This window comes from Pseudonaja textilis, chromosome 18, assembly GCF_049901715.1.
Source record: "Pseudonaja textilis isolate UNSWEBS1 chromosome 18, rPseTex1.2, whole genome shotgun sequence".
Taxonomy (NCBI): domain Eukaryota; kingdom Metazoa; phylum Chordata; class Lepidosauria; order Squamata; family Elapidae; genus Pseudonaja; species Pseudonaja textilis.
In genome coordinates, this window is record NC_142007.1 from 139,891 (window position 1) to 165,340 (window position 25,450).

General features: G+C 61.6%; 4 protein-coding genes across 4 annotated transcripts; 3 read left to right on the forward strand and 1 right to left on the reverse strand.

Moving 5' to 3' along the window:
- Positions 1 to 2,423: 2,423 nt before the first annotated feature.
- Positions 2,424 to 7,622, forward strand: EFHD2 (EF-hand domain family member D2). Its single transcript, XM_026720910.2, has 4 exons — positions 2,424 to 2,883; positions 5,291 to 5,438; positions 5,550 to 5,684; positions 5,895 to 7,622. Exons 1-4 carry the CDS (start codon positions 2,657 to 2,659, stop codon positions 6,027 to 6,029), a joined length of 645 nt encoding a protein of 214 aa, XP_026576695.2. The 5' UTR covers positions 2,424 to 2,656; the 3' UTR covers positions 6,030 to 7,622.
- Positions 7,623 to 8,511: 889 nt separating this feature from the next.
- CTRC (chymotrypsin C) lies at positions 8,512 to 11,113 on the forward strand. The gene is made up of 8 exons (XM_026720908.2): positions 8,512 to 8,694; positions 8,919 to 9,007; positions 9,235 to 9,332; positions 9,547 to 9,669; positions 9,784 to 9,920; positions 10,018 to 10,163; positions 10,443 to 10,592; positions 11,025 to 11,113. The coding sequence occupies exons 1-8, from the start codon at positions 8,655 to 8,657 to the stop codon at positions 11,040 to 11,042; spliced, it is 801 nt and encodes a 266-aa protein (XP_026576693.1). The 5' UTR covers positions 8,512 to 8,654; the 3' UTR covers positions 11,043 to 11,113.
- A 941-nt stretch (positions 11,114 to 12,054) lies between these two features.
- CASP9 (caspase 9) lies at positions 12,055 to 16,453 on the reverse strand. The gene is made up of 9 exons (XM_087914930.1): positions 16,199 to 16,453; positions 15,801 to 16,026; positions 15,375 to 15,412; positions 14,654 to 14,830; positions 13,803 to 13,892; positions 13,482 to 13,629; positions 13,194 to 13,373; positions 12,951 to 13,060; positions 12,055 to 12,738 (listed from the first exon to the last, which is right to left on the reverse strand). Exons 1-9 carry the CDS (start codon positions 16,367 to 16,369, stop codon positions 12,643 to 12,645), a joined length of 1,236 nt encoding a protein of 411 aa, XP_087771056.1. The 5' UTR covers positions 16,370 to 16,453; the 3' UTR covers positions 12,055 to 12,642.
- Positions 16,443 to 25,214, forward strand: DNAJC16 (DnaJ heat shock protein family (Hsp40) member C16). The gene is given in 16 exon segments (XM_026720904.2): positions 16,443 to 16,517; positions 17,670 to 17,871; positions 18,471 to 18,537; positions 18,696 to 19,041; positions 19,318 to 19,502; positions 19,802 to 19,906; positions 20,249 to 20,407; positions 20,544 to 20,674; positions 20,946 to 21,129; positions 21,465 to 21,647; positions 21,945 to 22,021; positions 22,349 to 22,429; positions 22,519 to 22,569; positions 22,571 to 22,612; positions 22,736 to 22,903; positions 23,025 to 25,214. Coding segments are annotated over 15 exon segments (2,325 nt in total). The 5' UTR covers positions 16,443 to 16,517; positions 17,670 to 17,704; the 3' UTR covers positions 23,404 to 25,214.
- Positions 25,215 to 25,450: the final 236 nt, after the last annotated feature.

Here is a 25,450-nt window from a genome sequence, read left to right on the forward strand (position 1 = left end):
ATGGGGTTTTTTCCCCAAAGCGGGGAGGGCACTCTTAAAAGACGCCCCCGCAAAATTACGCAATGCATTTCTCTGACTGCCCGTTAATAAGGATGTTTTCAAGTATAAGATTTTTTCTCCTTTAGCCTCTAAAAAAAACCATGTGAGATTGTATAGAAATCATGAAAAGTTTAAAAGGTAAGTTAAAAAAACATTAAGTTTTTTTAAAAAAACAAGCACCCAATGAACAGCAGGGATGAACAGAATCACAGAGTTGGAAGGGACCTTGGAGGTCTTCTAGTCCAACCCCTTCCCCAAGCAAGGAGACTCTATGCCACTCTGGACAAGTGGCTGTCCAGTCTCCCTTAAGAGCCTCCAGGGATGGAGCGCCCACAACCTCTGAAGGCAAAGCCAGGAGATTCCTCCCCCGTCCCAGGTGGCTCCTTTCTCTCCTGGAGGGGTTCCCTCCCTTCCCCCCAGCCCCTTCAAGGTTCTGCCCAGTGCGTCAATCAAAAGCATTCCTTCCCCCAGGGCCCTTGACCGCCCCCGCCGTCCCTCCTGGGCGACCCAGGGCCCTGGGGGGAGGAGGTCTCCCCCTTCTCCGGGTGGCATCCCTGCCCGCTTGTTCTGCAGCATCCACGGGGTCACTCGAGGACAGGGCACCCTCTGAGCCAGGCGCCTCTGCAGCAGCCGCAGCCATCTGTGCTGCAGGCTCTGCTCTCAGGCCCCCTGCACTCCCCCGAAACAGCCGCTGTGCCTCGGCTCCTCCCGCTCTGGCGTGGCAGGAAGCTGACCTTCCCCAGGAGGAGCATCTCTGGCCGGCTCCCCCCAGACCTCCTTTGCTGGAGACGGGGGCACCCTCTTCTTGCCTGGCACCCCACTGGGTGGTGGAGGGCACGGCCCCTGCCTCTGCTCGGCCCTTCTCCCTGCCCACCCCCCTCCCCCAATCCAGACCGGAGGATGGGGGCAGCCAGGATCCCGATCTGGACTGTGCCTGTTCTATGAAAGCCCAGCCGCCCTGCCTGTCGCCTCCATCTGTCTCGGGATCTGTGTGGGTGCAGATCTAAGCTTGACGGGATTGCTGGGGAATCGGGCGCTGATGTCTGTGTGGGAAGCCCCCCCCCCCCATGGGATAATTGCATTGATTTCTCCCCAAGAAGCCCCTGGCCTTGCCTGGGCGGGGAGGAGGGGGGGACTTTTCCTATGAGAGCCTCCCAGCCGTCCCCTCCCCCAGACCTTCCCTTGGCTGTAAGCAGAGCGGAAAGGCGGGGGGCCATAGAGAGAGGACCCCATCCCCAAATGCCCGGGAGCTACCCAGAGGCTAGGGTGGCATCCACCCTCCCCCCCCCCGCTGCCCACCTCCTCTTCCTCCCTCTGGAGAGAGGCCCAGGCAGGGCGATGCTCCTCTGGGAGAGACGGAACAAGCACAAGGGTCCCCAGGGGGAGGAGGAGGAGGGGGGAGGAGGAAGGCCTGCCTTCTGCCTCTTTTGCCTCTCCTTGATCAAGCACCTGCCAGTTACCTGCAGCCTCGCTCTGTGGGCCTGGAGGATGCTGGGACCCAGGGCCGCCTCGCTGGGGAGGGAAAATCCAAGGGGACCGAAGGGAATCATCACGTGTCTCCCCCCACCCTCAGGTTACAGACTAGGTGATCGGCCTTTTTATTTAAATTTGAAAACACTGAAGTGGCAACCCTTGAATGTCTTTGAGGCGAGAGAAAGATGCTCTGTGCACAGGGGACGGGGGGAGTGGGGGGTCGCCCTGACTCTGGGGAAAGGGATGAGGGCCAGGTTTGCATCCCTGCCCAAGTTCTCCTTTCAACCCCCTACCCGTCCCCCCCACCCCGGACCCGCTTTCTTTGTGCTCTGGTTGAAGGGCCCGGCAGGTGCGGTGTGTCGGGCTGCCTGTGTTGGGACACACGGAGGCCGGCAGGAAAGCGGGCAGGTGTGTCTCCGGGGTCCCTCTGTGCCCCCTCCCCCCCCGTCCTTCCTCTGCAGCTCCGTTGGGCAACGGTGGGGTCTCCTGGAGCCCTTCGGGGAAGGAGGGGCAGCCATTGGCACCTGGCCCTGCAGCGTCTCTGCGGCTGAAAGGGCGGCCCACGCCCCGGGCCCTCCCGGCAAAGGTGGCCCGGTCTCTCTCGGGGAACCACCATCCCCCGAAGGCTGGCGCAGGGGGGGCCTCGGAGGGAGGCTGCCGTTTTTCGGCCTCCTCTTCTTGGGGTGCCTTTCCCCCCGCCTCCTTGGTGCGTCCTTCCCTCCAAGCCAGCAACGGCCGTCTTTGTGGTCCCTGCCCTCCGCCCGCGAGCCCCCCTCCCCAGCTGGGCATCGAGCGGGGCCACTGGCCCCATTGGCCTGGCTGCTTCCTCCTCCCCGGGGCCAGGATGATGGGAGCGGTAGTTCTCGGAGCAGGGCGGGCGGGGGAGCGCGGAGGCGGCCGGGGGAGCGCGGAGGCGGCCGGCGCGAACTACGACTCCCAGCAGCCCCCCCGGCCGGCTGGGGCGCGAGATGATGGGAGCGGCGATTCGGCGCCTGGGGGGCCGCTGCCCGCCGCGCCCCCTTCCCCTGTTCCCGTGGCCGTCGGGGCGGAGCCGGGCTCGGCTGGCCGGCGGAGGGGAGGCGCCCCGGCTGCCTGCGCTGCTGCCGCCGCCGCCGCTGCCGCTGCCGCTGCCGCCGCCGCCAGGATGGCCACGGAGGAGCTGGCCGGCAAGCTGAGCCGCCGCCTGCGCGTGGAGGCGGGGCCCGAGGCGGCGGAGGAGGAGGAGGGCGAGGCGGAGGGGTCGCCGGGGCCCCGAGCCCCCCCGGCCGGGCAGCTCTCGCCGGCCGGCGCCCACCGCGTCTTCAGCCCCTACGGCGAGTTCCGCGAGTTCTCCCGCCGGCAGATCAAGGACATGGAGCGGCTCTTCCGGCAGTGAGTAGGGGGCGGGGGCTGCAGAGGAAGCCCCTCGCCCCCCCGCTTCTCTCGCGCCCGGCGGCGGGGGAGCGGGAAGCCGGGCTTCAGAACCGGAGCGACGCAGAGAGAAGGGGGGGCGGCGGGCAGGCGCCAGGCAGGCCTCCCTGCTGGCATCCCGGGGAAAGCGCCCGCTGGGCACGTGCAGAGTTCCCCGGCCAGGGGTGGCGGGGCGGCAAAGGAGAGAACCGCGGCTCCGGAAACCCGGCTTTTCCCCCCGCAGGTTTCGGCAGGGCATCGTTTGCAAAGGCGGGGGCGGGCTGGTACTTCAGCCTGCGATCTGCTCGGTAGGAGGGATTTGGGGTGCCCCCCGCCGCCCTCTGCTTGGGCTGGCAAGCAGAGGAAGGAGGGCAGGTTGCGCCAGGGGGAAATATTTCATTCAAGGCTGCCCGGGACTTGGGTGGCTGCTGCTGCTGCTGCTGCTGCTGCTGGTGGTGGTTTTATGGGCAGATTTGCCAAGACATTTAGGCTAAGGACTCTGACGCTTAGTGGAGCCTCGCTCTTGAGGGATAGTCTTCCTGAATACTGGAGCTTTGCGGGTGGTCCTTTCTTCCAGGCTGCCTGACCTGTAGTTGCTGGGCTGGGGCAGTGGGAGGGGGCTTAAAATTGTCTGGCTTGCCAGGGTCTCCGTTTCTGGCAAAGCGCAGGGCTCGTCGTGCAGGGTCCCACAAACCGTTGCATCAGCTCCCTGGGTGGGGAAAAGGGGGGCCACCAGGTGTCCGAAGGGGCTGCTGCGGGCTCTGACTTGTCCGGCAGAGACAACGTGGGGAGAAACTCAGCCTGGGTCCAGCTGAAGAAGCCCTCACTTGAGACACCAGGCGGCTGCGGACATAGAATAAAGCAGACAAACACATTAAGAAATGCAGCTGCAGCTGAAATCACTGGCAGGCTGATGCCCCGATCGCCTGGTGGCTTCCCATCCCCGAGGTCAGGCTTGATTGGTGGCAATTATTATTCCCGGGTATCGGCTCAGCCGGCCATTCTCTCCCCCCCCCCCGCTTCTTCCCTCTGCAGCTTGGGGGGGGGGGGATTGAGGAGGGCACAGAGGAAAGTGGGCAGCCTGGGCAGTTCCTCTCCTGCCTGGTTTCTTCTGTCTGCAGGCAGTCCTGGGTTTGTGGGAAGGTGGGTCCCTTGTGGCAGGGAGTTCCATCGGGTACTCTTGCAAATCAGGCTGCTGCCAGACGGCTCCTGCTTAGCACCCTGGACAGGGCTCCCTGGGGGGTGGGGAGTCATGCCCGGGACCTTCTTCACTCAGCCAAGCAGCTCTGCCACCTGGGAGCCCAGCTTCGGGGTGGGGGTGGAAGGAGCTGGTTGGCACCCCTGCGAGCAGGAAGTTTGCACAGAAGCTGCTTAACCGGCTCCTTGTGCATCGCAGCTCTGGGAGCCCCCCGCCTCTGGTGGAAGGACACCCAAGAGCAGAGCTGTGCCTGGTTAGCAGCCCACCCCCTTTCCTGGCTCCCTGGTTGCTGAAAAGCCCTCCCTCCCAGATCACCTGGGAACCCCGAAGCCCCCCTGGATCTGACCAGTGACATGCCTGCCCAGTTCTGAACTAAATGGCGGCAGATCACACCAGGACAGGCCCCAGTGCGCAGGTGAGGGGGGAGCAGAAGGGAAGCCCGGCCAACATTGCCAAGCTGTAATAATCTGTGGATTGTTTCCTTCCTTCCTTTTATTTCCTGTCTCTCGCCCCGCACTAAGCCTTGGGACAAAGGGCAACCCTTGTAGCCCAGGGCTCCTTGGGGCTCTCTGAGCCGGGAGGCTTCCTTGCAGACCTTTTGTAGCCCCCTCAGTGCCAGAGGCAACGTTACCGAGTTTGGGCCAGGTAACACCTGCAAGGAAGCCACCGGGCCCAGAGAGCGTGGGGTTGGGGGTGGGGGGTGTCTCTCAGGTTGCCTCTCTCTAGCCGGTCCTTGTGGCTGCGCCTGTGGGCATCTGCTGCTGCTCTGCTCCTTTGGGGCAGGAAGCAAACTGCTGACCATGCCCCCTGCCCCCCCCCCCCGCCTAGAGCCCCCGGCCGGCCAGCACAGCAGTCCAGCCAGAGAATCGCTGAAGGAAGTCCTGCCAGGAGAAGGGCGGGGAGGGGGACGAGGGGCGTGCAGGAATGTCTCCTGCCAGCTGTGGGCTCCTGAACCAGCTGGGTGTCAGCCGGGCGGTTCTTGGGGAGGAAAAGCCACCCAGCCTCCTTTGGGCCCCAATGCCACCAAGCAGCAGGGCGAACGAGGCCCGCATCCTATATCCAGAAATAAAGGGGTGGGGGGGAGGAAACCCACCCCAAGGGATCTCCGTGGGGGGATCAGCTGGGCGAGGAATCTGTTGAGGGCCGGGGGGAGTGGGCTAAGGGGCTCTCTGCTCCGGATCCTGTGCCCAGGTACGACGCGGGCAAAGACGGCTTCATCGACCTGATGGAGCTGAAACTGATGATGGAGAAACTGGGGGCTCCCCAGACACACCTGGGCCTGAAGGACATGATCAAGGAAGTGGACGAAGACGTGGACAGCAAGCTCAGCTTCCGGGAGGTGAGAGTGCCGTGTGTGTGTCCCCCCCCCCCCCGCTTCATTGAACAAGGGCTGGGGCAGAATCTGGGCAAAGTTCCGGTCTGTTTCCAACCCTGCCCCCCCCCCCTGCAGTTTCTCCTCATCTTCCGCAAAGCGGCTGCTGGGGAGCTGGAGGAAGACAGCGGGCTGCACGCCCTGGCCTGCCTCTCGGAGATCGACGTCTCCACCCAGGGCGTCAAGGGGGCCAAGAGCTTCTTCGAGGCCAAAGTAAGCAGGGAGGAGAGAGGGCAGCCTCGGGGGTGTTCTCTTGCGCAGTCAGGCCTGGAAAGTTTCTGGGCCCACCTCGCAGGGACGTTGTGGTGGGGAAAGCGGAGGGAAGGGGGAGGGTCGGCCCTTGAGTTACGGATGAAAGCGATAAAGGGGGGGCTGAACATAGATGAACCCAGACCCCCCTTTCTCGGCCGCCTGTCCCCGCAGGTGCAGGCGATGAACGTGGGCAGCCGCTTCGAGGAGGAGATCAAGGCGGAGCAGGAGGAGAAGCGGCGCCAGGCGGAGGAGCTGAAGCAGCGGAAGGAGGCCTTCAAGGAGCTGCAGTCCACCTTCAGGCAGTAGCTGCCCCCCCTCCCCGGGCGGCCCCCTCCCCACCACGCCCATCTGCCCCCCTCCCTGCAAGGACCCCCGGCTGGTGTTTGCGGGTCAGGTGGCCGCTAGAGGCGCAGGAACAGGAGGGGCCCCGGTCAGCTGGCGACCCAGCGTGGTTGGTGGGCGAACTGCCATGGGAAGAAGGCGGACCTTGGAGCCCCCAGACCCATTTGAACCTGATTTGCACCCCCTCCCATGAGCCAGCTGTTCGGTGTTTCCTTTGCGGCGTTTTCGTCTCCCGTCTGTCGGTCTCGTGGTTCTCGGTGTCTCCCGGTCCCAGATTTGCGGCGTGTGAATCGTTCCGTCCTCCCCCCGGGGTTGCATGGATGTGGCTTGCTCTTAGAGGCGGGGTGAGGCCCCTTCCCATCCCCCCCACGCATCCCCCCACCCCGCCGCTTGGGCAGCACTGCCGTCTTTGTGTGCGTCGCCTGGGCTGTATACCTTTGTGCTTGGGCCCAGAGGGGTCCTGGGGCTGCAGCTGCCGGGGGGCGGCCGAGTGGGGAGGAGGTGGGGGGCCCTTTAAAGCGCTTTCCCTGAGGGCCCCCGTCACTCTCCTTTCCCACCTGGGGTTTGGAGCTTAGACTCAGCCAAAGGTTTACAGGGGTCCCCCCAGCTGGGACGATCGGAGCTGGAGTCTGGCACTGAGTCTGCGGGACAGGGTCAATTTGTACTTTGTGTGCGTGTGTGTGTGTGCGTGTGTGTGTGTGTTTCTATGTGTGTGTGTCCAGACAATAAGCTCCAAGTCCTGGAATTGTGTTGTGTAGAAGTGTTCGGGTGGCAAGAACAGAAGAGGGGAGGAGCTGAAAGTAGATTTGGGGCAGGTGGGGCCCCAGATGTGGAGTGGTGAACCCTCCAGCCCCGGGAGCTCCACCGGTCGGGGAGGGCTGGGACTGTGTCAAAATCCCCCAAGTGGGAGGGGCACCTAGAGGTCATCTAATGCAACCCCCAGCCGAGGAAGACATTCCCAGCTCCTTTTCCACTGCCCCAGATGCCCGGAGTGTAGAAGCAGCTGCCCTCCGGGGGGGCTACTTGCCCACAAGGGGGTCTCTTTCCTAGCTGGGTCCCCTTAGGGGCACCTCTGCCACGGATGGCAAAAAAAGGACCCAACCCACCGAAACGGGGCTTTGTAGCAGTGTGTGAGCCAGACTATGGTTAAGAAGTCGGTGTGAGGTGTGAACCACTCTGATTCTGGCTTGTTCAACAAGCCACAATTCAGGCAGATCTGCCTCAGGTCCAGCTGTTATTGGGGGTTTATTCCCCGGGGGGGGGTCACCCCATCCCCCAGACCCTCATTCTCCGTGCCTGCCTGCCTGCCTGCTTGCTTTTGTGCTGAATTTGTGTTTTTGGGGCTAAAGGTGCCCCGAGGGCCCCTGAGGGCCGGCTGGCTGCTTCCTGGGGCTGGGGAGGGTTTGCGTGCAGCTGGCCCTGGGATTCCTCGGCTGCCACAACACTTGCGGATGAGGGGTGGCCTTTCTGGGCTCACAACATGCTCTGTTTCAGTGGTATGGTATACTTTTTTTTTACCCAAATATAATTAAAACAACACTATATTTCATAAGCTCATTGTGGTATCCGGATTCTCTATCTTGTGGTGGTGGTGGGGGGGAAGTGGGGGGCAGGAGGCATTCAACCAGGAAGTGCGGTTGATGCCTCTGCGCTGATCTTGTGGCTGGGCTTACTGACTCGAGCAACCTCTCCAGTCTGCTGCAGAGGAGGGGGCTGGGGCGGAGCCGGCCAAGCGGCTGGGCTTGGGCCGGGCAGTTGGATACAGACCCCACCCCAAGTGGAGGCCAGCTGGCATTGCCTAGCCTCCTCGGGATGGAGGCCGCTCCTGGGCACCCAGGCTTGCCGTGCCCACCCATGTCAGGAGCCGAGGCCAAACTTGGGACGCCGTTTGTGCTTCAATGTCTTGCTGGGGGTGTGTGAATCAAACCCCCCACCCAAATATTCCCAGGGGGGCTACAGAGACGTTGGCTTCCGTGGTTCTGGGCCAGGCGTGTGAGGTTCTTCTGGCCGGGCACTAGGAAGGTTGGATTGTGGTTTATCCCACAAGCCACCGGGGGCAGGGGGGGGCTGGCCACGGCTCCTCTTTCCCCCGTGGGAAGCGGACAGGTGAGGAAGGGCCTGCCGGGGGCAAGTTTCCACCAGCTGTGCCAGGCTGGATGAGGCAGCTGCTGCTTCTCCCATGCCTGGAGGCCTCTGGGGCTGGGTCAGGGGCGCCCTACCCAGCGAGGCCAGGAGCTGCCCTTGGGGCCCCCGAGGAGCTGGCCCAGCCTGGCTCCCCAGCATGGGGGCTGCAGCCAAAGGCTGGGTTGGCTTTCCCAGGGCAGCTCCAGCAGTTGGGGGGGTGCAGGAAGAGCTGCTCTCTCCCTCCCAGGCGCCCCAAAGGTGGTCTCCACCCGTCCCGAGGGCTGCAGGGACCCTCCCCCGTTGAGCGGAGGATGACCGCCTGGCTGCCAAGGGGCCGCCCTCCTCCTCTATCGACCCAGCGATCACCTGGCAAGGTCAGAGGCATCTGGCAATGGCACCCGGTTGGCTGAGCCGGCTATAAATGCGGAGAGGTGCTTCCCAGAGCCCACATCAGCGGCTGCCACCATGTTCCAGCTGCTCTGCGCCCTCCTGCTCGTGGCTCACAGTAAGTGGTTGCGGGGAGGGGCCCCAGCCCTGCCTCCCCCTCCCGGGAACCCCGTCGGCCCCTCCTCAGCCTCGGCCGCCTGGAGCTGCTCAGTACAGGGACACGTCCGTTCCCCTGCGGGTGGGGGGCTGGCTCTAGAAGGCGGCAGCTGTCCAGAGGGCTCTTGTGCTAGTGAGTGACATGGATCGCTGAGAGGCCTCCTTTTCTTCCTCTGCTCTCCTCAGCCTGGGGCTGTGGCCACCCCACCTATGTGCCCAACATTTCGCGTGTGGTTGGAGGCGAAGATGTCCGGCCCCATAGCTGGCCCTGGCAGGTAAGCCGCTTGGGGGTCCTCGCTTGCCGCGGTCTGGAACGGCAGAACCAACAAGGTGGAATTGCAGGCGTTGCCCTGGGGGACTCCCTGCCACTGGACGGGGAGAGGAGCTCTCGGTGAAGGGGGCGCGGGTTCTCGCCTGTTTCTCCAGGGGCAAAATCCAGGTTGGAGGGACGTGAAATTTTGGATTTTTTTGAAGGTAACCATTGGCCCAATTTTGCTTTCAGGTTTCCCTCCAGTATGACAAGAAAGGAGTTTGGGCTCACACATGCGGCGGGACCCTTATTGACCCCAACTGGGTGCTGACGGCAGCTCACTGCATCAGGTACCCCCTGCGCCCCTCCAAGGGGGCCTGGAAGGGGGGCAGAATTGGGGAGAAAAAGGCTTTTCTCCTCCTCGGATGAAGCAAGCGAACCAAAGCTCCCCTGTCTTTTGAAGGGCACTGAAGAAACCGCCCCGCCTCGGGTGTCTTTTTTTGGGGGGAAGGGGCGGGACTCTTGACCTCTCCACTCCCTCCCCTTCCTCTGCCCCCCCTCCAGTTCCAAGCGGACCTACCGAGTCCTGCTGGGCAAGCAGAACCTGAGGGTGGCTGAGGCTGGCGAGGTGGCCGTGGCGGTGGAGAAGGCCATCGTCCACGAGAAGTGGAACTCTCTCTTCATCATGTGAGTCTCTCTGGAGGGCTGGGGGGGACCCGGGGGGGAGGGGGGGCTTGCTTCGCCCTCTCCTTCCCGGGGTACCCCCCCCTCAACGCTGGTGCTCTGCTGTCGCTCTTGCAGCAACGACATCGCCCTGCTGAAGCTGGCGCAGCCGGTCGAGTTCAGCGACACCATCCAGCCCTCCTGCCTGCCTGCCCCAGACCTGCTGCTGCCCCAGGGCTTCCCCTGCTATGTCACCGGCTGGGGCCGCCTCTGGAGTGAGTCAGCAGCTGCCCCCCAGAGCAGGGAGGGGGAGCCCCGAGGGCTGCTGCCCTGGGCTCCTAACGCCCCTCTGAGCCTCTCCCTCCCTTGCAGCCAACGGGCCCATCGCGGACACCCTTCAGCAGGGCTTGCTGCCCGTGGTGGACCACGCCACCTGCACCCAGAAGGACTGGTGGGGCGCCATGGTCAAGCCCAGCATGGTCTGCGCGGGGGGAGACGGCGTCATTTCGGGGTGCAATGTAGGTGTGCTTCCCCTGCACGACGGGGGGTGGGGGGGGCGGCCAAAGGAGTTGAGTGGTTAACGTAACTCATGACCAGCCGCAGCCGCCTGGGTTCTAGTCCTGCGTGGACCTGCAGAGCTTCATGGCTGGATTGGCAGGAAGCTGGGATCCAACCCAGCGCAATCCGGTGTCGCACCCTCAGCGCGTAAAAGGACGGGGACATAGGCGCAGCCCCGTTGGGGGGGGTGGTTGCGCCTCTCCCGTCCCTGCAGCCAGCCTGCCCTCCTTTGTCCTCAGGGCGACTCCGGTGGGCCCTTGAACTGCCTCATTGGCGGCTCCTGGCAAGTGCACGGCATCGTTAGCTTTGGGTCCGCCCTCGGCTGCAACACGGCCAAGAAGCCCACCGTCTTCACCCGGGTCTCCAGCTACATCGCCTGGATCACCCAGGTGAGGGGGGTGGGGGCAGGGTGCTTTCCCCACGGACTCCGAGCCCCGCCCCCCTCCAGAGCATTGGGACAGTCGGGGAGACCCAGATTCTATGGCCATGAGGTCACAAAGCGTCCTCCGTAATAGGCTTGGCTCTGACCCTTCTGGGGCTGGGGCATGCGCAGAGTGCAGGCCCCAAAGAGCCAGGCGTCTCCTGCCAAAGGGGTCGTCTGGCTACGGCTGCTGCTAACGTCGCTCACCCCAAGGAGACACCATGTAGGTCTGCTTCTCCCGGGGGTGGGGGGGAGGAATGGGGCCTGGTTATGCTGGGAAGGTGTCAGGTGGGGTTTGGGGGCAGATGCTGCAGCTCCTACCAGGATTTGTCCAGGAAAAAAGCCCCCGCTGAGCGGCTGTGAACACAAGTCCCTTCGCTTTGTCTTTTCCCTCCCGTAGAAGATGACTCAGAACTGAGGAGCTGTGGCTGAGCCTCCTGGCCAACCGATACCGAGAAATAAACACTCAATAAAACCTTTTGGCACCCCGAAGGGCCGTGTCTGTAGCGTTTCCTGGCCCCCAAAGCCCGGGGCTCCTCCCGGCCATTCACTCACCTCCAGCTCTGTCTGTGTGTGGCTTTGCCTCTCCTGTTCACCACAACTGAAGCCGCCGCACAATGGCCCCTCCGAGGAAGGAAGCCACCCCAGTCAGGCAAAGCGCAGAGGAGGAGGAGGAGGAGGAGGTCGGGGGGGGGGATCCTCCACTTAAGACCACAACAGAGCCCAACATACATGTTGCCGAGATATCGGTTGAGAGAGTTTTGCCCCCTTTTTATCACCTCCCTTGGCACCATCATTAAGCCAACCACTGCAGTCGGTAAGGTACTCACACAGCTGTTAAATGAATCTGGCTTCCCCCATTGGCTTTGCTTGTCAGCAAGCTGCAAAAGGGGATCACGTGACCTCGGGACACTGCGACCGTCATAACTGAGTTAGTCGCCAGAATCTGGACCCCAGAGAGGCGGCCACGGTTCGTGTGAGAAACGCTCCCAAGTCCCCTTTTTCCCAGTGCCGTTACTGGGCCAGTTTATAACTTCTCCTGCCCCCTCCCCCAAGACTCCTCACCGTTATGTCTGGGAATACAGGCAGTCCTCAATTTATGACCACAACTGAGATTGGAATCAATAGAAGAGAATGTAGGTCAGTGTTGAACTGTGGATGGTGCCCCCCCACTCCCAGTGGCTGAATTGAGTACTGGGCACATAAAGTTAGGGCATATGACCAAAGACCAATGCCCCCTGGTGGCTGAATGAGGTACTAGTGTCACAAAGAAAATAGCATCATGCGTTTATCAGTGGGTGCTGCCTCCAGTGGCTGGGTTGGGTATTGTTGCCAGGGAGACCCTGGAAGTTCCTGCTGCTTCTGGGGGGATTCAGCCTTGATGCACGAAAGCTGCCAAGAACAGATGAAATAAGAAACGGATACAGAGCTCAGGAATTTAAATATTTAATGATGTAAAAAGATTATGAGACACTGCTTTTCCCTTGAATAATTAAACAATTTAAGACACCGTGTTTATCTCTTAAAGGTTTTTTGTAAAAGATGAACACTTGTGGCTCAAAAACAATTTCTAGGACCCCCTTCTCATTATAATTATCTCGATTTCTTAAAAAGAGGAAGAAGAGAAATGTAAACAGTAGAAACCTGGTTCCCATCGGTTCCATTAGAGCTCAGTGAAGATGAGGTTTCCATGCAACTCCAAAGGCTGGCCGACAGGGGAGGGGACGGGGGGGGGATATTTGGGTTCTCTGCCTGCTGGTGGGGTCTTCGCCATGGAACACAGCACTGGAAAGGCACCAGATGGCAAAATGGGGCCTTAAACGTCAAAAAAACACCCACCAAAAACACATCTCCAGAAATGAATTCTTTATTGCCCAAGTGAGACTAAACACACAAGGACTTTGTCTTGGTGCAAATGGTCTCAGTGTACGTAAAAAGCATATGCACCAAGACAAATTCCTTGTGTGTCTAAATGTGTCTCAAGTCCCAGGAACGTTGAAGAACCAGCAAAAAGTTTGTTAGACCCTGAAGAAAAACTTTTTCCGAAGCATGTTGAAGTGACCCGGCATTTGCTTGTAAGACCCCGCAACTTTGGCAGCGACGATGTTCGCCATCTGGAGAAACAAAGTGGGGGGAGTGAGAAATGGGGTCCTGCAGAGGGCTACCTGGGTCCCCATCTCGCTGGGATGGAACCACCACCACCACCACCACCACCACCCAGTTTGGCTTTAGGACAAGGAAGGCATTGCACGCTTCCTACCCCAGTTTGGGCCGGGGAAGAGAAGCTGCTGGGTTTCCTGGAGGCCCAGAGGGCTGGCAAAGGTACCTTCATGAGGATGCTGGGCAGATCCTCCCGGTGGGCATATTCGGCCAAGACGTGATCCAGCGCCTCGATGAACCAGGAGCCGCTTTGGATGTCCCGCCAGGAGACGTAGCCTTTGGGACACAAGTGCCGCATGTCAGAACCCGCCTGTCCTCACAGTTGAAAGGTGACCACGGAAGGTGAAGTGGTGCCCATCCGTGGCACAGGAGGGGGCCTCCCCGGTGACTGCCGAGTGTTTCCCCTTACCTGGAGAGGTGGAATAGCAAACCAAGATGTCGCTGTCCGTGGGCAGACTAGCCGTGGCATCGAGTTCATCAGAATCTCCTCCTGGCCCTGGCATCGGGGTGGCGTCCGACTCCACAGCCTTTCCTTCACGCCGGCCTGGCGGTGTGTCTGCCTCCATTTCAAAGCCTTCGTCTTTTTCCTCTGAGGAGGCAAAGAGGTTTGTTTTCCCAGGTGATGGTTTGGGCCCCGTGGCCCCTCCCTCTGGAAATCAAAGGTCACTACGTTTCTGCAGGAGAAACCCCCCCTCACCTCCTCCGCAGGCCTGGATGAAGAACAGTTTTGGCTTCCCCCTCAGACTCGGGCAGTGGGAGCCGTTGAAATAGCTGACCACCTTCTGCACCGGGATGCGCTGCCCGTCCGTCCCAAAGATGGCGCCTGGAATCTGGATGTGGTAGCTCTGGAAGAGGCCAGGTGACTCTTGGGAGCGACCCCCGGGGAAGGGAAGCTCTGAGGGGGCAGGTCGCTTAGACAGGGCAGAGTTACAACCTAGCCTGAAAAGGGGAGTTACGGCCCATCCACTCTCCCGCACGCCACCATCCTGCACCAAGCGCACACTGGGCACACGCCTACCTTGCAGCCGTGGGAGAGGATGACCACCACGCAGCAGTCCCGGCCGCTGTGATCACGCCTGGACAGGCCCTGCAGCTCCTTGGCGATTTCCTGAGGGTGTTCCCAGAGAAGGCAGGTTGAGCCAAACGTCGGACATCTCTCTCAGGCAAGCTCTAAACTTGAGGGGCTGGGACAACGGCGGCCATAAAACGTCTAAAGCTTTTTGTGGGGCAGGGAGAGGGAGGCACTGAGGATGCCCAGCAGCAGCAAAGGCAGCCTGCCCAGCAAGACCAACTTCCTTTCGGCCTCTTTCTGACAAGCAGTGGAAACAAGGAAGAAGAACCGTTGCCCTACAACCGTTTCCAAAGCTGAATCCAGATCTTGAGGAGGGGGAGATAGTTTCCCCTTTGAGACAGGAATTTGACAGCAGTTGAGCGGGGAGGGTCTCAACTAGGCCACCACCGGCAGGCCAGACGCTCCTGATCCATTTTATTACTTATTTATATGCTACTTTTTATGTTTATTTATAAACAATGCCCTCACTGCTATTCTAGAAATACAGCTTTTAACTTCATCTGTTTTTCAAAACCCTTTTCTAGTTCTTATTCTTAAACAGTTTGTTTTTTCTGTACAGAAACCTCAAGTCACAAATTAAAAATAAATTGCCTCTGAAGGAGCGCTGGATGAGGTCAGCTTGGAGATGACCCTGCACGATGCCCAGACTACTACAGCCATATTCTGAAGTGTGGGTCCTTGTGCGCAACCAGGGGTGCGGCTAGATAACCACCTGGACCCAGACAAGTTCTCTTGTTCTGTAGTATGGTTTTCCTCTCTCTACAAGGCTCCCTCCAAGCCCCAACTTAGATGCTCACCTGAGCTGTAAGGTCTTCCTTGGTCAAGACCTCGAAATGAAGTGCCTGGAATCTCTTTTCCAGCCTCTGGCGATCGATGTTGGAGCCCAGGCGATGTTTCAAATCCGTGTCTTTGTCAAAATGGACATTGTTGATGATGAGACAGTAGCCGCAAGGCTCAGAATTCAGGGGGTAAACCTGTCAGGACACATCAGAGAGTTACTCCAGCTTGGCACCACTGCAAAGCGACCTCGAGCTGCCCTTAGCCCAAGTGTGGCCTCTGACTGGAGGATAAAATCTTGGATAAAACTTTCGCTGGAGATTTTACGCTGCCCGCCTTCCTTACAAGGCGACTCTGGGTAGGGTTTTCTCAAGAGGAGACAAGAAATTCCTTGTGAGTTTTTCACATGGGGAAGTGAGGGCAGCCAGGGAGATAGAACCCGATTTCAACAATTAAAACAAAAAACAAAAATCCAGAAATCCCTGTGAGAAGGATGGCAGAAAAACCAAAGTCTCCTTTACAGGGGAGGAAACGGCTCAACGCTCATTTGAAGAGAAGCAAAGCGCTGGAGAGTTGCAGGCCTTCCATCCCGCCTGCTGAAGTTCCAGAGGCAGCCCCCACTGCGGGTGGGTGGGTGGGTGGGGGGAGCTTTATGTGGGCACCAGGGCTCAAACTCAGCACCTGGGAAGGCTGGAGAGAGGGAAACCTTTACCCTGTTGCCCAGGAAAGGAGCAAACTCACCATTTCAGAATCCCTTTGGGGCTGCTCTTCCACGGGGCCTACAAGAGGAGGGAGAAGGGGAAATAAGTGCAGCAACCTCCGTCACAAAAGCGTTGAGCCAAGCCGCACCTTGAAGCCAAGGCTAGCGGGACTCTGGCTGGCTCCCTGGGCGAGAGGTGAGAACAGCTCCCTTCTTCCTGTTCCTCCCTTCCCTGGCCCACACAGCTTGAAGGTGCTCAGTGTGCATGTGCGCGTGTGTGTTGTGTAGCGACAACGAAGGGCGACCAATCTGAACGGCTACTAAACCAATGGTCGTAAGCCGAGGACCGAGGACCACCAGCGACGGGTGATGCTGCCCCCAAACAACCACAGAACCCCCCCCCCCCACTGCTGCTGGGGGGCGTGGAGGATGGAGGGGGTGTTGGGGGGGCGACATGCCCCACTTACCGGGCTGGGCGGAGGGGGGCTTTCCGGGCAGGGGATGATGGACCTCCGAGTGCCTCGGGGACTGGTCAGGGCGTCCCTCCGGGGGGCGTCCGTCGCTCAGCAGCTCCGCCAGCGCCTCCTGGCCGCTCTCCCGCAGGCAGAGCACGAAGTCCCCCATGGCCCTCCGGCCCCGCGTCTCCAAGTCGCTCAGCAGCTGCCTCGCCTGGTCCCGCCGCGTCCCCGCCGCCTGCGCGGGCGCAGAGAGAGAGAAGGGGGGGGCGTTGGGACACGAATAGATGGCCACACGGGGATCCCGTCCCCCCCTCGCATATCAGCCTCGCCCGGAGAGGCCGGCCGGGCATCAGGACCCTCCGGTTGCTCCTCACACCCCTGGCCGCGCCCCATGGGCCGCGCGGTACCTGGATCTCCTCGATCATGTCCGGGGTGAAGAGGTCCCGGCGCAGCAGCGGCGCCCACAGCGACTCCAGACGCAGCTCCGTCAACAGCCGCACCCGGAAGCGAAGCAGCCGCCGCCGGTCCGTCTCCTCCATGGCCGCCCGCCGGTGGGGGGAAACGGCGCTGCTGCGCATGCGCGCGCTTCTGCCCGTCCTCCGCCCCCGGATCCGTGCGGGAGGCGGGTTGAACCCCACGCCGGAAGTTAGCGCCGTCTGCGCCGTCTCTATGGTGACGAGGCCGCCGAGCCGGAAGTGGGGACCGGGGAGACAAGAGGAGCCCTCGGTGGGTATTGCGCGCGCCCTTCGACCCCCGCTTTCCTCCCGGGCGGGGCATCTCGTAGTCGCTCGGCCAGGGGAGGAGGGGACGACGTAGCCTCTGGCCCATCAGGAGCCACTCAACGGGGCGGGAGGGCCGGGCCTGGGAAGCCTTGGCGGCGGTGGGTGGGTCGGGCCCCCTCCTCTTGGCGGGATTCCGAAGGAGCGGAAGCCCCTCAGCGGCAGGTTGGGGAAGGAGCCGCCCAGGATCGGGCCCTCCGTGGAAGGGACGGGGGCGGGAGAGAGAGAGAGAGAGAGAGAGAGAGAGAGAGAGAGAGAAGGCTCTGCGCATGCGCGTCAAGGGCCCCCAGGGCATCCTAGCCCCCCCGAGGAGGGAGGAAAAAAGTTGAGGGTCCCTGGCTGCCCCCCTCAAAAGCTCTGATGGAGGCCACAAAATAGCCCCCACAGGGGGGCTGCCTGGACCCCTGGAGGCAGGAGCAGCCCCGAAAGACCCTCCCTGGGCGGAGGCAGGAGACCCGGCAAGCCTCAGCCTGCGGAGGGCACGGTGCCCCCTGCCCCGAGGGGACGGAGACCCCTCCCAGCAGAGCCCTGGACCGTCTCTCCTCCTGCCGGCGACCCCGGGGGCCGAGACGTCCGAGGAGCCTCCTGCGGCCTCCTTCCCTGGCCTGCAGTCCGTCCACCTGCCGACGAGCAACAGAAGCTGGACGTCTGGATCAAGGCGCCTCGTCTGTCCGGTTTGGCGTCCTGTGTGAAAAACAGCCCTGAGGTGCTGCGAGGGCAGATTTCCTCAGCTGAACCTGGAAGTTTTGGGGCTGGGTGTGAATTTTTATTCAAGGAATCTTTTTCTGAACGTTCCACTAGCGCCTGCTGCCTTGGTGACAAAAGGCTGCTGTATCCATCTCACCCTGCACAAAAAGAACTATCCGCTTTGCGCTGCTCCCCTGGATGGCTCCGTCTGTCTTGTGCTGTAGAATATCAGCATTGTTTTGAGGTTATTATAAAGAACTTGAGAAGGTTGGCAATACTTTTTAGCTGCAGGAATTAAACCGTCTCCAGATAAGCAAGAGGGTCAGAAATGCTTTGCTTTCCAGGTAATGACGGGGTGCGTGGTTGATCTGGGAGGCCCCCCGCAGGCCCTGACCTCTCTCCTTGTCCCCAGGAAGGCTCCCGGCCGGGTTCCCTGCAGGAAAGGAGATGGAGATGAAAAGGCTCAGCCTCTCCCTGGTGCTGGTCCTCTTCCTCGTCCTGGCCTTGCAAATCTTGTCAGCCGTCGATTTTGACCCGTATCGGATCCTGGGCGTCAGCAGGACTGCGAGCCAGGTGGATATTAAAAAAGCCTACAAGAGACTCGCCCGGGAATGGTGAGTACATCAAATTCGGAGTAATCTGATTCTGAAGAGAACTAAAGTGATTGTTATCCAATACTCGCCTGACGAATTGGGGTTTTCAGTGCTTTTGCTCTGACCAACTGCCAGTCGTGGGGAAATGGGTGAGCCGTTAAAAGCACGTTGGGATGCTTAGTGGTTCATTAAATGCCAGTGGGTTCTTGTAGCTCTTTTTTTTTCCTTTTATTGTCCATCTTCTTGAAATGATATACGAGCAATAAATTGGCAAAAGCAATAGCGTGTAGCCATATATGGTACTTCATAGGGCTTTTACAGCCCTCTCTAAGAAGTTTACGATGTCAGCATTAGCTGCGTATTGCCCCCTCCCCGACCAGCTGAATCCTCCTTTTACCGACCTCAGAAGGACGGAAGACGGAGCCAACCCAATGCTGCATTCTAAAGGTGCCACCAGGGCTCTTAAAATTAAAAACAAAGTCAAAGTTACCTAACTATGACAAAATGAGCAGGAACTAAAGATGGTCAGGTTAAAAGTAGAGCTCTCCGCCCACCGTGCATAACTTTGTAAAGCTGTCCGTTCTCAAGCCGCTGCTGATCTTTTTTCATTGACCTTCCAGGCATCCGGACAAGAATAGAGACCCAGGAGCGGAAGACAAGTTTATACAAATCAGCAAAGCCTACGAGGTATGGAGGTCGGAGTTTGTGGGTCCAAGTCTGCAGACATGTGAGAGGGACAGCTGCGGGTTGTGTGTGTGTGTGTGTGTGTGTGTGTGTGTGTGTGTGGAGGGGGAAGGCCAGTCGGAAGAAGAAGAAGGGGATGAGAGCCCGGTCTTCCCACGCAGATCCTGTCCAACGAGGAGAAACGGTTGAATTTTGACCGCTATGGCGATGTGGGCGAGAACCAGGGCTTCCCGCACCAGCAGCAACAGGCGCCGCACCGCCACGCGCACCCCTTCCACGAGAGCTTCTACTTTGACGAGTCCTTCTTCCACTTCCCCTTCAACTCGGAGCGCCACCAGGACTCCACCGACGAGAAGTACCTGCTGCACTTCTCCCACTACGTCAACGAGGTGGTTCCCGAGAGCTTCCGGAAGCCTTACCTGATCAAGATCACCTCCGACTGGTGCTTCAGCTGTGTCCACATCGAGCCGGTCTGGAAGGAGGTGGTGCAGGAGTTGGAGGTGCTGGGTGAGGAGCCCGAGGCAGAGAGGGAGGCAGCGAGGGAGAGCGTGTTGCCGGGGGGGGGGTGTTTCCGTCGGGGGCCTGGGTGAGGTGACGCTGCGCACCCTGAGAGGCCGAGGCCGGGCGTTGCCTTTCGGGATGGCACCTGCCACGGCTGCTCTGGGCCAGGGTCAGAGGTGGTCTGAGGTTAGCCTGTCCGGAACAAGGCTTCAGCTCCTTCCGGGCAGAGAGGCCCTGGGTGGGCTGGCTCCCATGTTGAGGGCTCCGTCCTTCCCCTGCCAGGCGTGGGGATCGGCGTCATCCATGCGGGCTACGAGCGGCGCCTGGCCCAGCACCTGGGAGCACACAGCACCCCCTCCATCCTGGGCCTGATCAACGGGAAGGTCACCTTCTTTCACAACGCGGTCGTCCGGGAGAACCTCCGTCAGTTTGTGGAGAGCCTGCTCCCTGGGGCCCTGGTGGAGAAGGTCAGCAGCGGCCCCCTCCCCACAGACCCACCCCCCCACTCAGTTTCCAAGGGGGAGGGCCTGAGGGGGCGGGTTGGGCCGCCCTCAGCTGCAGAGCCTGCGCAGGGAGAGGTTGGGCCTAAGTCTCTTCCAAGGGTTCACTCACCTGGGCAAGGTAGCTGGGAAACGCCTTTGACCAATCCAGGGGGCCGCATCAGTATCCAGGGGGGCCTGAGGCACCTCCGTGGGCCCCTTTCGGCTGGCGGGGGGGATCTGATGGGGGGGATCTGACGGCCTCCTCTCCCCGCCACAACCGGCAGATTACAGACAAGAACTACGTCCGGTTCCTGTCCAGCTGGAAGAAGGAAAACAAGCCTCACGTCCTGCTCTTCGACCACACGCCCCTGGCGCCCCTCCTCTACAAGGTCGGTCTCTGAAACCCCAGCGCTTGCGGGGGGAGCCCAGGCCTTGGGGGAGACCCCCTTTGGGGGACAGGGGGAGGGGCCCAGGCTGTGCAATCTGCCCTCCTCCACCGTTCAACAGGGCGTCTCTTCTGGACCCATTGAAGCCACGGGGGGCTTCAGGGGCCACAAAGGGCGCTCAGAAGTCGGGGGGGAGGCGAAAGCACGGAGCGTGGGGATTTAAAAGGCCCATCCTCCACCGCCTGGGGACCCTGAACACAGCTCCCCCTCCCCTCCTTCGGTGGCCGTGGGGATGCCCTGAGGAGGGGACTGCCGGGGCTCCTGACTCCCAGGGCTCCCTTCCAGCTGGCGGCCTTTGCGTACCGAGACTACCTCTCCTTCGGCTACGTCTACGTGGGGCTCCAGGGCACCGAGGAGCTTTCCCGGCAGTACAACATCAACGTCTACACGCCCACCATGATGGTCTTCAAGGAGCAGGTGGAGAAGCCGGCCGACGTCATCCAGGTAGGCCCCCCGGGACCCCCAGCGCAGCGCAGCGCAGCGCAGGCCGAGCCTTTGGGGCTCTTTCCCCTCGGGGGTCGGGGGGCCTTGAGGCCTGGCCTTATGTCCAGAGGGGGCCTTACTGCCTCTCCTCCCACAGGCCCGGCACATGAGGAAGCAGCTGATCGATGACTTCCTGTCCCAGAACAAATTCCTCCTGGCCTCCCGCCTGACCAGCCAGAAGCTCTTCCGGGAATTGTGCCCTGTGAAAAAATCCCACAGGCAGCACAAGTGAGCTCCCCCCACCCGCACACATGCGCTCCGGCTCCCATCTCCTCCAAGGGGGAGGGGATGAAACTCCCAGAATCTTTGCGGGGGGGCTTCCAGCTTCGAGGTGGCTGGTTCCAGACTCCAAAGTTGGAGTCCAGGACCTCCAACTATGAGTAAACCTGGGTGGCTGGCAAAGTGGAGCCCAGAGCCTGGGGGAGGGGGACAGGCGGGCGTCTCCTGCCACGGAGCTAGTCCTCATGCTTCTACGTGGTGGCACCCTGTGCCGATGCAGGTACTGCGTGGTCCTGGCCATGGGCAAGGGGGAGAAGTACGTGGAGGGCTACGAGGCCTTCCTGGCCTTCGCCGTGGCCAACACGAAGGAGACCCTGCGGTTTGCCCACATCTACGGCGACTACCAGCCGGACTTCGTCCGCACTCTGCTCCCGGGGGTCGCCTGGTCCCAGGCCAAGTCGGCTGTGAGTGTTGTGAGCTGGCCTCCTGCCCCCACCCGGGTCAGCCCCCACCCCCGTCAGCCCCCACCCCCGCATTCCTCCTTCCCCAGCAGTGCGGCAGCCAACGTCAGTCTGCCTTCTTCCCTGGCCTCGCTCGGGACTCCGGGGACCCCGCTTGCCTGGCGATGGGGGTGGGGGGGAACGGACACGGGCATGCCTGCATTGCTCCCCCCAAGCCAGCCTGAAAGGTCCCTTTCTCCCCCAAGGGTTGGGCAGCCCCACTGGAGGTGCCGGAGGGGCAGAAGCGCTGATGAAAGGGGATGCTCTGACACCCTCCCCCGCGGCCTCCCCTTTCGCAGGTGCTGATCCTCGAGAGACGCACCAATGCCGGGCAGGTGGTGTACAGGGCCCTGGAGGATCCCTGGACGGGCACTGAGGAGGACGCCTTCACCCTGCTGGACTTCCTGGACCAGCTGAGGATGGACGCCTCCTTCCTCTCCGCCCAGGCTGTCCTGGCGGACCTGACGGACGAGCTGGCGCCTGTAAGCCCTCGGGGGCGGGGGGAGAGGCGGGGACCCCGGTGACCAGCAGCCCCTCGGCCTCTGGCGGAGAACCCGAAAAATGTGGGTTCTCTTGCCTGGTGAATTCTCGGTAGTCCATAGGCCGGCTTTGATTTCTGGGGGGAGACGGGACACCCAGAGGAGACTGTTCCCTGGAAGGAGGGAGGCCCCTCAGCTAGGCTGCCTGGCTGGGTGAAGCTGCAGCCGCCAGGGACGGGGGCTGCCCCCTCCCCTCCACCAGCCTCTCTGCTGACCCCGCGTGGCCTCTCTCCGTGGCAGGTTTTCTTCCTCCGGTGGGCCTACTCTGCCGTGGACTACGCCGTGGACTGCTGGGAGAGCCTCTTCCGCAGCAACTGGTGCGTGTCCAGGCTCCTGAGCCAGGCTCCTCCAAAGCCCATAATCCCCTGCTGCCCTCAGTTTGGGAAGATTGGTGAAAAGGTAGAAAGGCCCCCAGCGGAGTCCTTCTTTGCCAAGACAGGGGAGACTCCGAGGAGGAATGGGGGCCCCTCTGCACCCCCTCATGACCTGGGGGGCACCTGGACCCTTAGCAGTAGACGGGGCTCCCCCCCCCATAGTTAGAGGTCCCTGTGAGATCCAGAGAGGCCGCTTGGATCCCCCACCCTCGCGTTCCATTCGGGGGCCAAGGGGGGCCCCCTTCATCCGCCCTCCCTCTCCTCCTCCAGGCGGGAGATGATGCCTTTGCTGTCCCTCATCTTCTCGGCACTTTTCATCCTCTTTGGGACGGTGATCGTGCAGGCGTTCAGGTGAGGCCCCTCGGTCCGTTTTTGGGAGGGGGGGTCCAGACGTGCAGGACCCCAGAGCCCCCGGACCAGCCCCGGCTTCTCTCTTCCAGCGATTCGAGTGACGAGAGGGACCTGCCCCCTCCAAGAAGGAGGACCCTCCCCCAAGAGCGAGAAGAACGAGACGAGCTTCCCCAAGGAAGACAGGTGGGTGGGCATTGTTTAACAAGGCAACTGAGGATCCCGGCTGCCTCTCATGCGGCTGAATCGCCCCCCCCCTCCCCCCCCAACGCTCTCCCTGGGCGGAGACGGCCTGGCGCTCTCTTGCAGGATCCCCAAGAAGTACTCGGTGAAAGTGACGGAGCTGACGGACCTCACGTACACGAGCAACCTGGTGCGGCTGAGGCCTGGCCACATCAACGTGGTCCTCATCCTCTCCAACGCCACCAAGACCCCTCTGCTGCAGAGGTTCGCTCAGGAGGTCTTCACCTTCACGGGGTGAGCGCCCCCATGAGGCCTGGGAGGGAAGGGGCGGGCGGCCTGATTCCAGCCCCTAGCGGGCAGGGTTGGGCCTCTTCTGGATGACCTCCCTGGACCCCCTCCCTCCCACCCCCCGCAGAAGCAGCTGCCTCCACTTCTCCTTCCTGAGCCTGGACAAGCACCGGGAGTGGCTGGAGTGCGTGCTGGAGTTTGCGCAGGATGCGGCCCCCATCCCCAACCAGTACGACAAGCACTTCCTGGAGCGCGACTACGCTGGCTACGTCCTGGCCCTCAACGGCCACAGGAAGTACTTCTGCCTCTTCCGGCCCCCGCAGCCCGAGGAGGGTCCCTGCGAGGACGAGGCAGCCGACCCCGCAGAGGCGTGGGGCAGGCCCTCTTCCTCGGGCAGCCTGCGGGGCGTGAAGAGCAAGCTGCAGCGGCTGTCCTTCTGGATGGAGCGGCTGCTGGAGGGGTCCCTGCAGAGATTTTACATCCCCTCTTGGCCTGCCCTGGACTGAACCCCCATTAAAGTCCCCCCGTCCCCCCCGAATGGCCGAGAGGTGGCTGCGTTACTGCAGGCTTGGAAGGAGGAGCCCCTGGAGCCCCTCGGGCATCCGACAGACTGTAGCGTTTAGATGACCTCTCCTAGGCCCGGTGAGTTAGAAACTGCACTGACTGCTCCCCCCCCGCCCCCCCGGGTTCCAAATACTCCGGACTGCCTCAGGGGAGCCCGGCTGGGGTGGGGGACTTTCCTCTTCCTCTGCCCTCCCCCGCCCGCTTCCCCAGCCTTCGAAGGGTCTGCAGGAGCCGCTGCCGCCGCTGCTGCCGCTGCCAGATCTCCTGACGGACGGACTCTCTTATGGCCACTGCTCCTTCGAAGATGGGCTCACTTGCCTGCCCCCCCCCCCCTGCCACTTCTGGCTGGCGTGTCTTCCCTGGTGGGAGGGGCTCCCCTTGATCGTTTAACAGGACAGGCAGTCTAAGTTGGGGGCAGGGAGGGGGGGGTGTTTGCCATCTCACCCCTCCAGTCTGGGGAAGCTGAGCCTGGCCAGGGCCCACGCAGGTCCAGGAGCCGCCGCTTCCCTCCTCCCGCCTGGGGCTGTCCGGGTCAGGATGTCTAATCCAGAGCCATAAGCCGGCTGCTCTGCGCCCCCCGCCCCCGCCCCCCGTCCACCTGGTGCCAGCCGGGCAGGAAGACTGGGGTCCCCTCCGCCCAGCTCTCCCTGGCTGAAGCCAGCCCCGTTTCGGTTGCCTTTGTTTACAATGTTGTGCAGCTGCCTCTTTGCCCCTCGGGTTAGGGTTAGGGGGGGCAGCGTCCGTGTCTCTTTCGGGCAGGGGGCTGTTTGGGGTCCTTTGAGCCGATCTGCGTGTCCAGATCCTGCCTGGATCAGGTATGGGGGGGGTGGGGGGGAGGCGATAGGCAGCAGCTTCTCCTCCCCTTCAACTCCTGGTGAATGGTAGGGAACTCTGCCCCCTCCTTGAGGTGCTGGCTTTCTCCATGCGGGGAGGCCTTTCGGTACTATTGGGAAATACAATCCCCCCCACCCCACCCCACCCCACAGGCCGGTGCAGAGGTGTCTGCAGGGGTTCTTTACGGTGGGGGAATAGAGGAACGAGGGGGGGGGGGGGCTTTTGTTTTGTGCTCCCTAGCATGCCTCCTCTGGGTCTCTGTTCTCCCCACTGGCTCCCCCCCCCACTCACCTCAGTTTCAGGCTGTGTGTGTGTGTGTGTGCGCCGGTGTGTGAGACAAGATCCCTTGAGGACGGAAGCTGGCTGGCGGGGGAGGGGAGAAGGGGGGGGAGCTGCACGCAGGGTGAAGCTTTGCCAAGGTAGATGCCCCCCTCGCCCCCCCCGCCCCCCTTGGGACAGAGGGGCCACCTGGGCCCTCGAACGGCCGGTGCCAAAGCCGAGGCAGCTCCCTTGCCAAGCGATGGCGGCTGGCCTGACTCTGTAGCGCTTCCCCCCACTACCCCCAGCGGCCTGCAGCCAAAAGGAAGGAGGCAGCCCAGAGCCTTCAGCCCCTCCCCTTTCAGGGCCTTCCCCCACCCACCCCCACCTCTTCCCTCCCCCTCCCTGTGTTGCCTCCCACCTGCTGAAGGAAAGGGGGGGGCCAGGCAGGGGAGCGGCTTGGAAGAATAGGGATGGATTATTTGCACTTTTGATAGGAGGGGCGGGGTTGGAGAATAATTAATTTATTGGGCAGCCTTTCCTCCCCTCCCCTTTCCGGGTACCTGTGAACAAGCCCTGCCTTTAGTTGGGGTTTGCTTGGCTTGAGGACTCTGAAACCAGTTTGAAGCTGAAATAAACTTATTTTAATGTCTGGCCACAAGACGGTGCCGTCACTCAGGGTGTGGGGAGGGGGGGTTGTCTCTGGGGAAACTGGCCTAACCTTTGCGCTGGGTGGGCTTCCCTGAGGGGGCCGGTTCCTCCGCTTCAGGGGCTCGGGTGGGGGGCTCTAGAGGGCAGCTGCCTCTCTTCCACGAATCTGGGTTCCGGTCGTCTTTGGTGAGGGGGGTCAGGGGACGGACTCAGCCAATCTGCAGCTTTTCCTTGCAGGGGATCCGG

Excerpts from the sequence above, each read along its gene's own strand:
- EFHD2 (XM_026720910.2), top strand. The coding sequence starts at position 2,657 with ATGGCCACGGAGGAGCTGGCCGGCAAGCTGAGCCGCCGCCTGCGCGTG. Across the intron at positions 5,439-5,549 it reads GCAAGCTCAGCTTCCGGGAG|TTTCTCCTCATCTTCCGCAA; the intron begins GTGAGAGTGCCG and ends CCCCCCCTGCAG. Across the intron at positions 5,685-5,894 it reads AGAGCTTCTTCGAGGCCAAA|GTGCAGGCGATGAACGTGGG; the intron begins GTAAGCAGGGAG and ends CTGTCCCCGCAG.
- CTRC (XM_026720908.2), top strand. The coding sequence starts at position 8,655 with ATGTTCCAGCTGCTCTGCGCCCTCCTGCTCGTGGCTCACA. Across the intron at positions 9,008-9,234 it reads CCCATAGCTGGCCCTGGCAG|GTTTCCCTCCAGTATGACAA; the intron begins GTAAGCCGCTTG and ends TTTTGCTTTCAG. Across the intron at positions 9,921-10,017 it reads CGGCTGGGGCCGCCTCTGGA|CCAACGGGCCCATCGCGGAC; the intron begins GTGAGTCAGCAG and ends CCTCCCTTGCAG.
- CASP9 (XM_087914930.1), bottom strand. The coding sequence starts at position 16,369 with ATGCGCAGCAGCGCCGTTTCCCCCCACCGGCGGGCGGCCATGGAGGAG. Across the intron at positions 16,027-16,198 it reads ACATGATCGAGGAGATCCAG|GCGGCGGGGACGCGGCGGGA; the intron begins GTACCGCGCGGC and ends GCGCCCGCGCAG. Across the intron at positions 14,831-15,374 it reads CCCAAAGGGATTCTGAAATG|GTTTACCCCCTGAATTCTGA; the intron begins GTGAGTTTGCTC and ends GTGTCCTGACAG.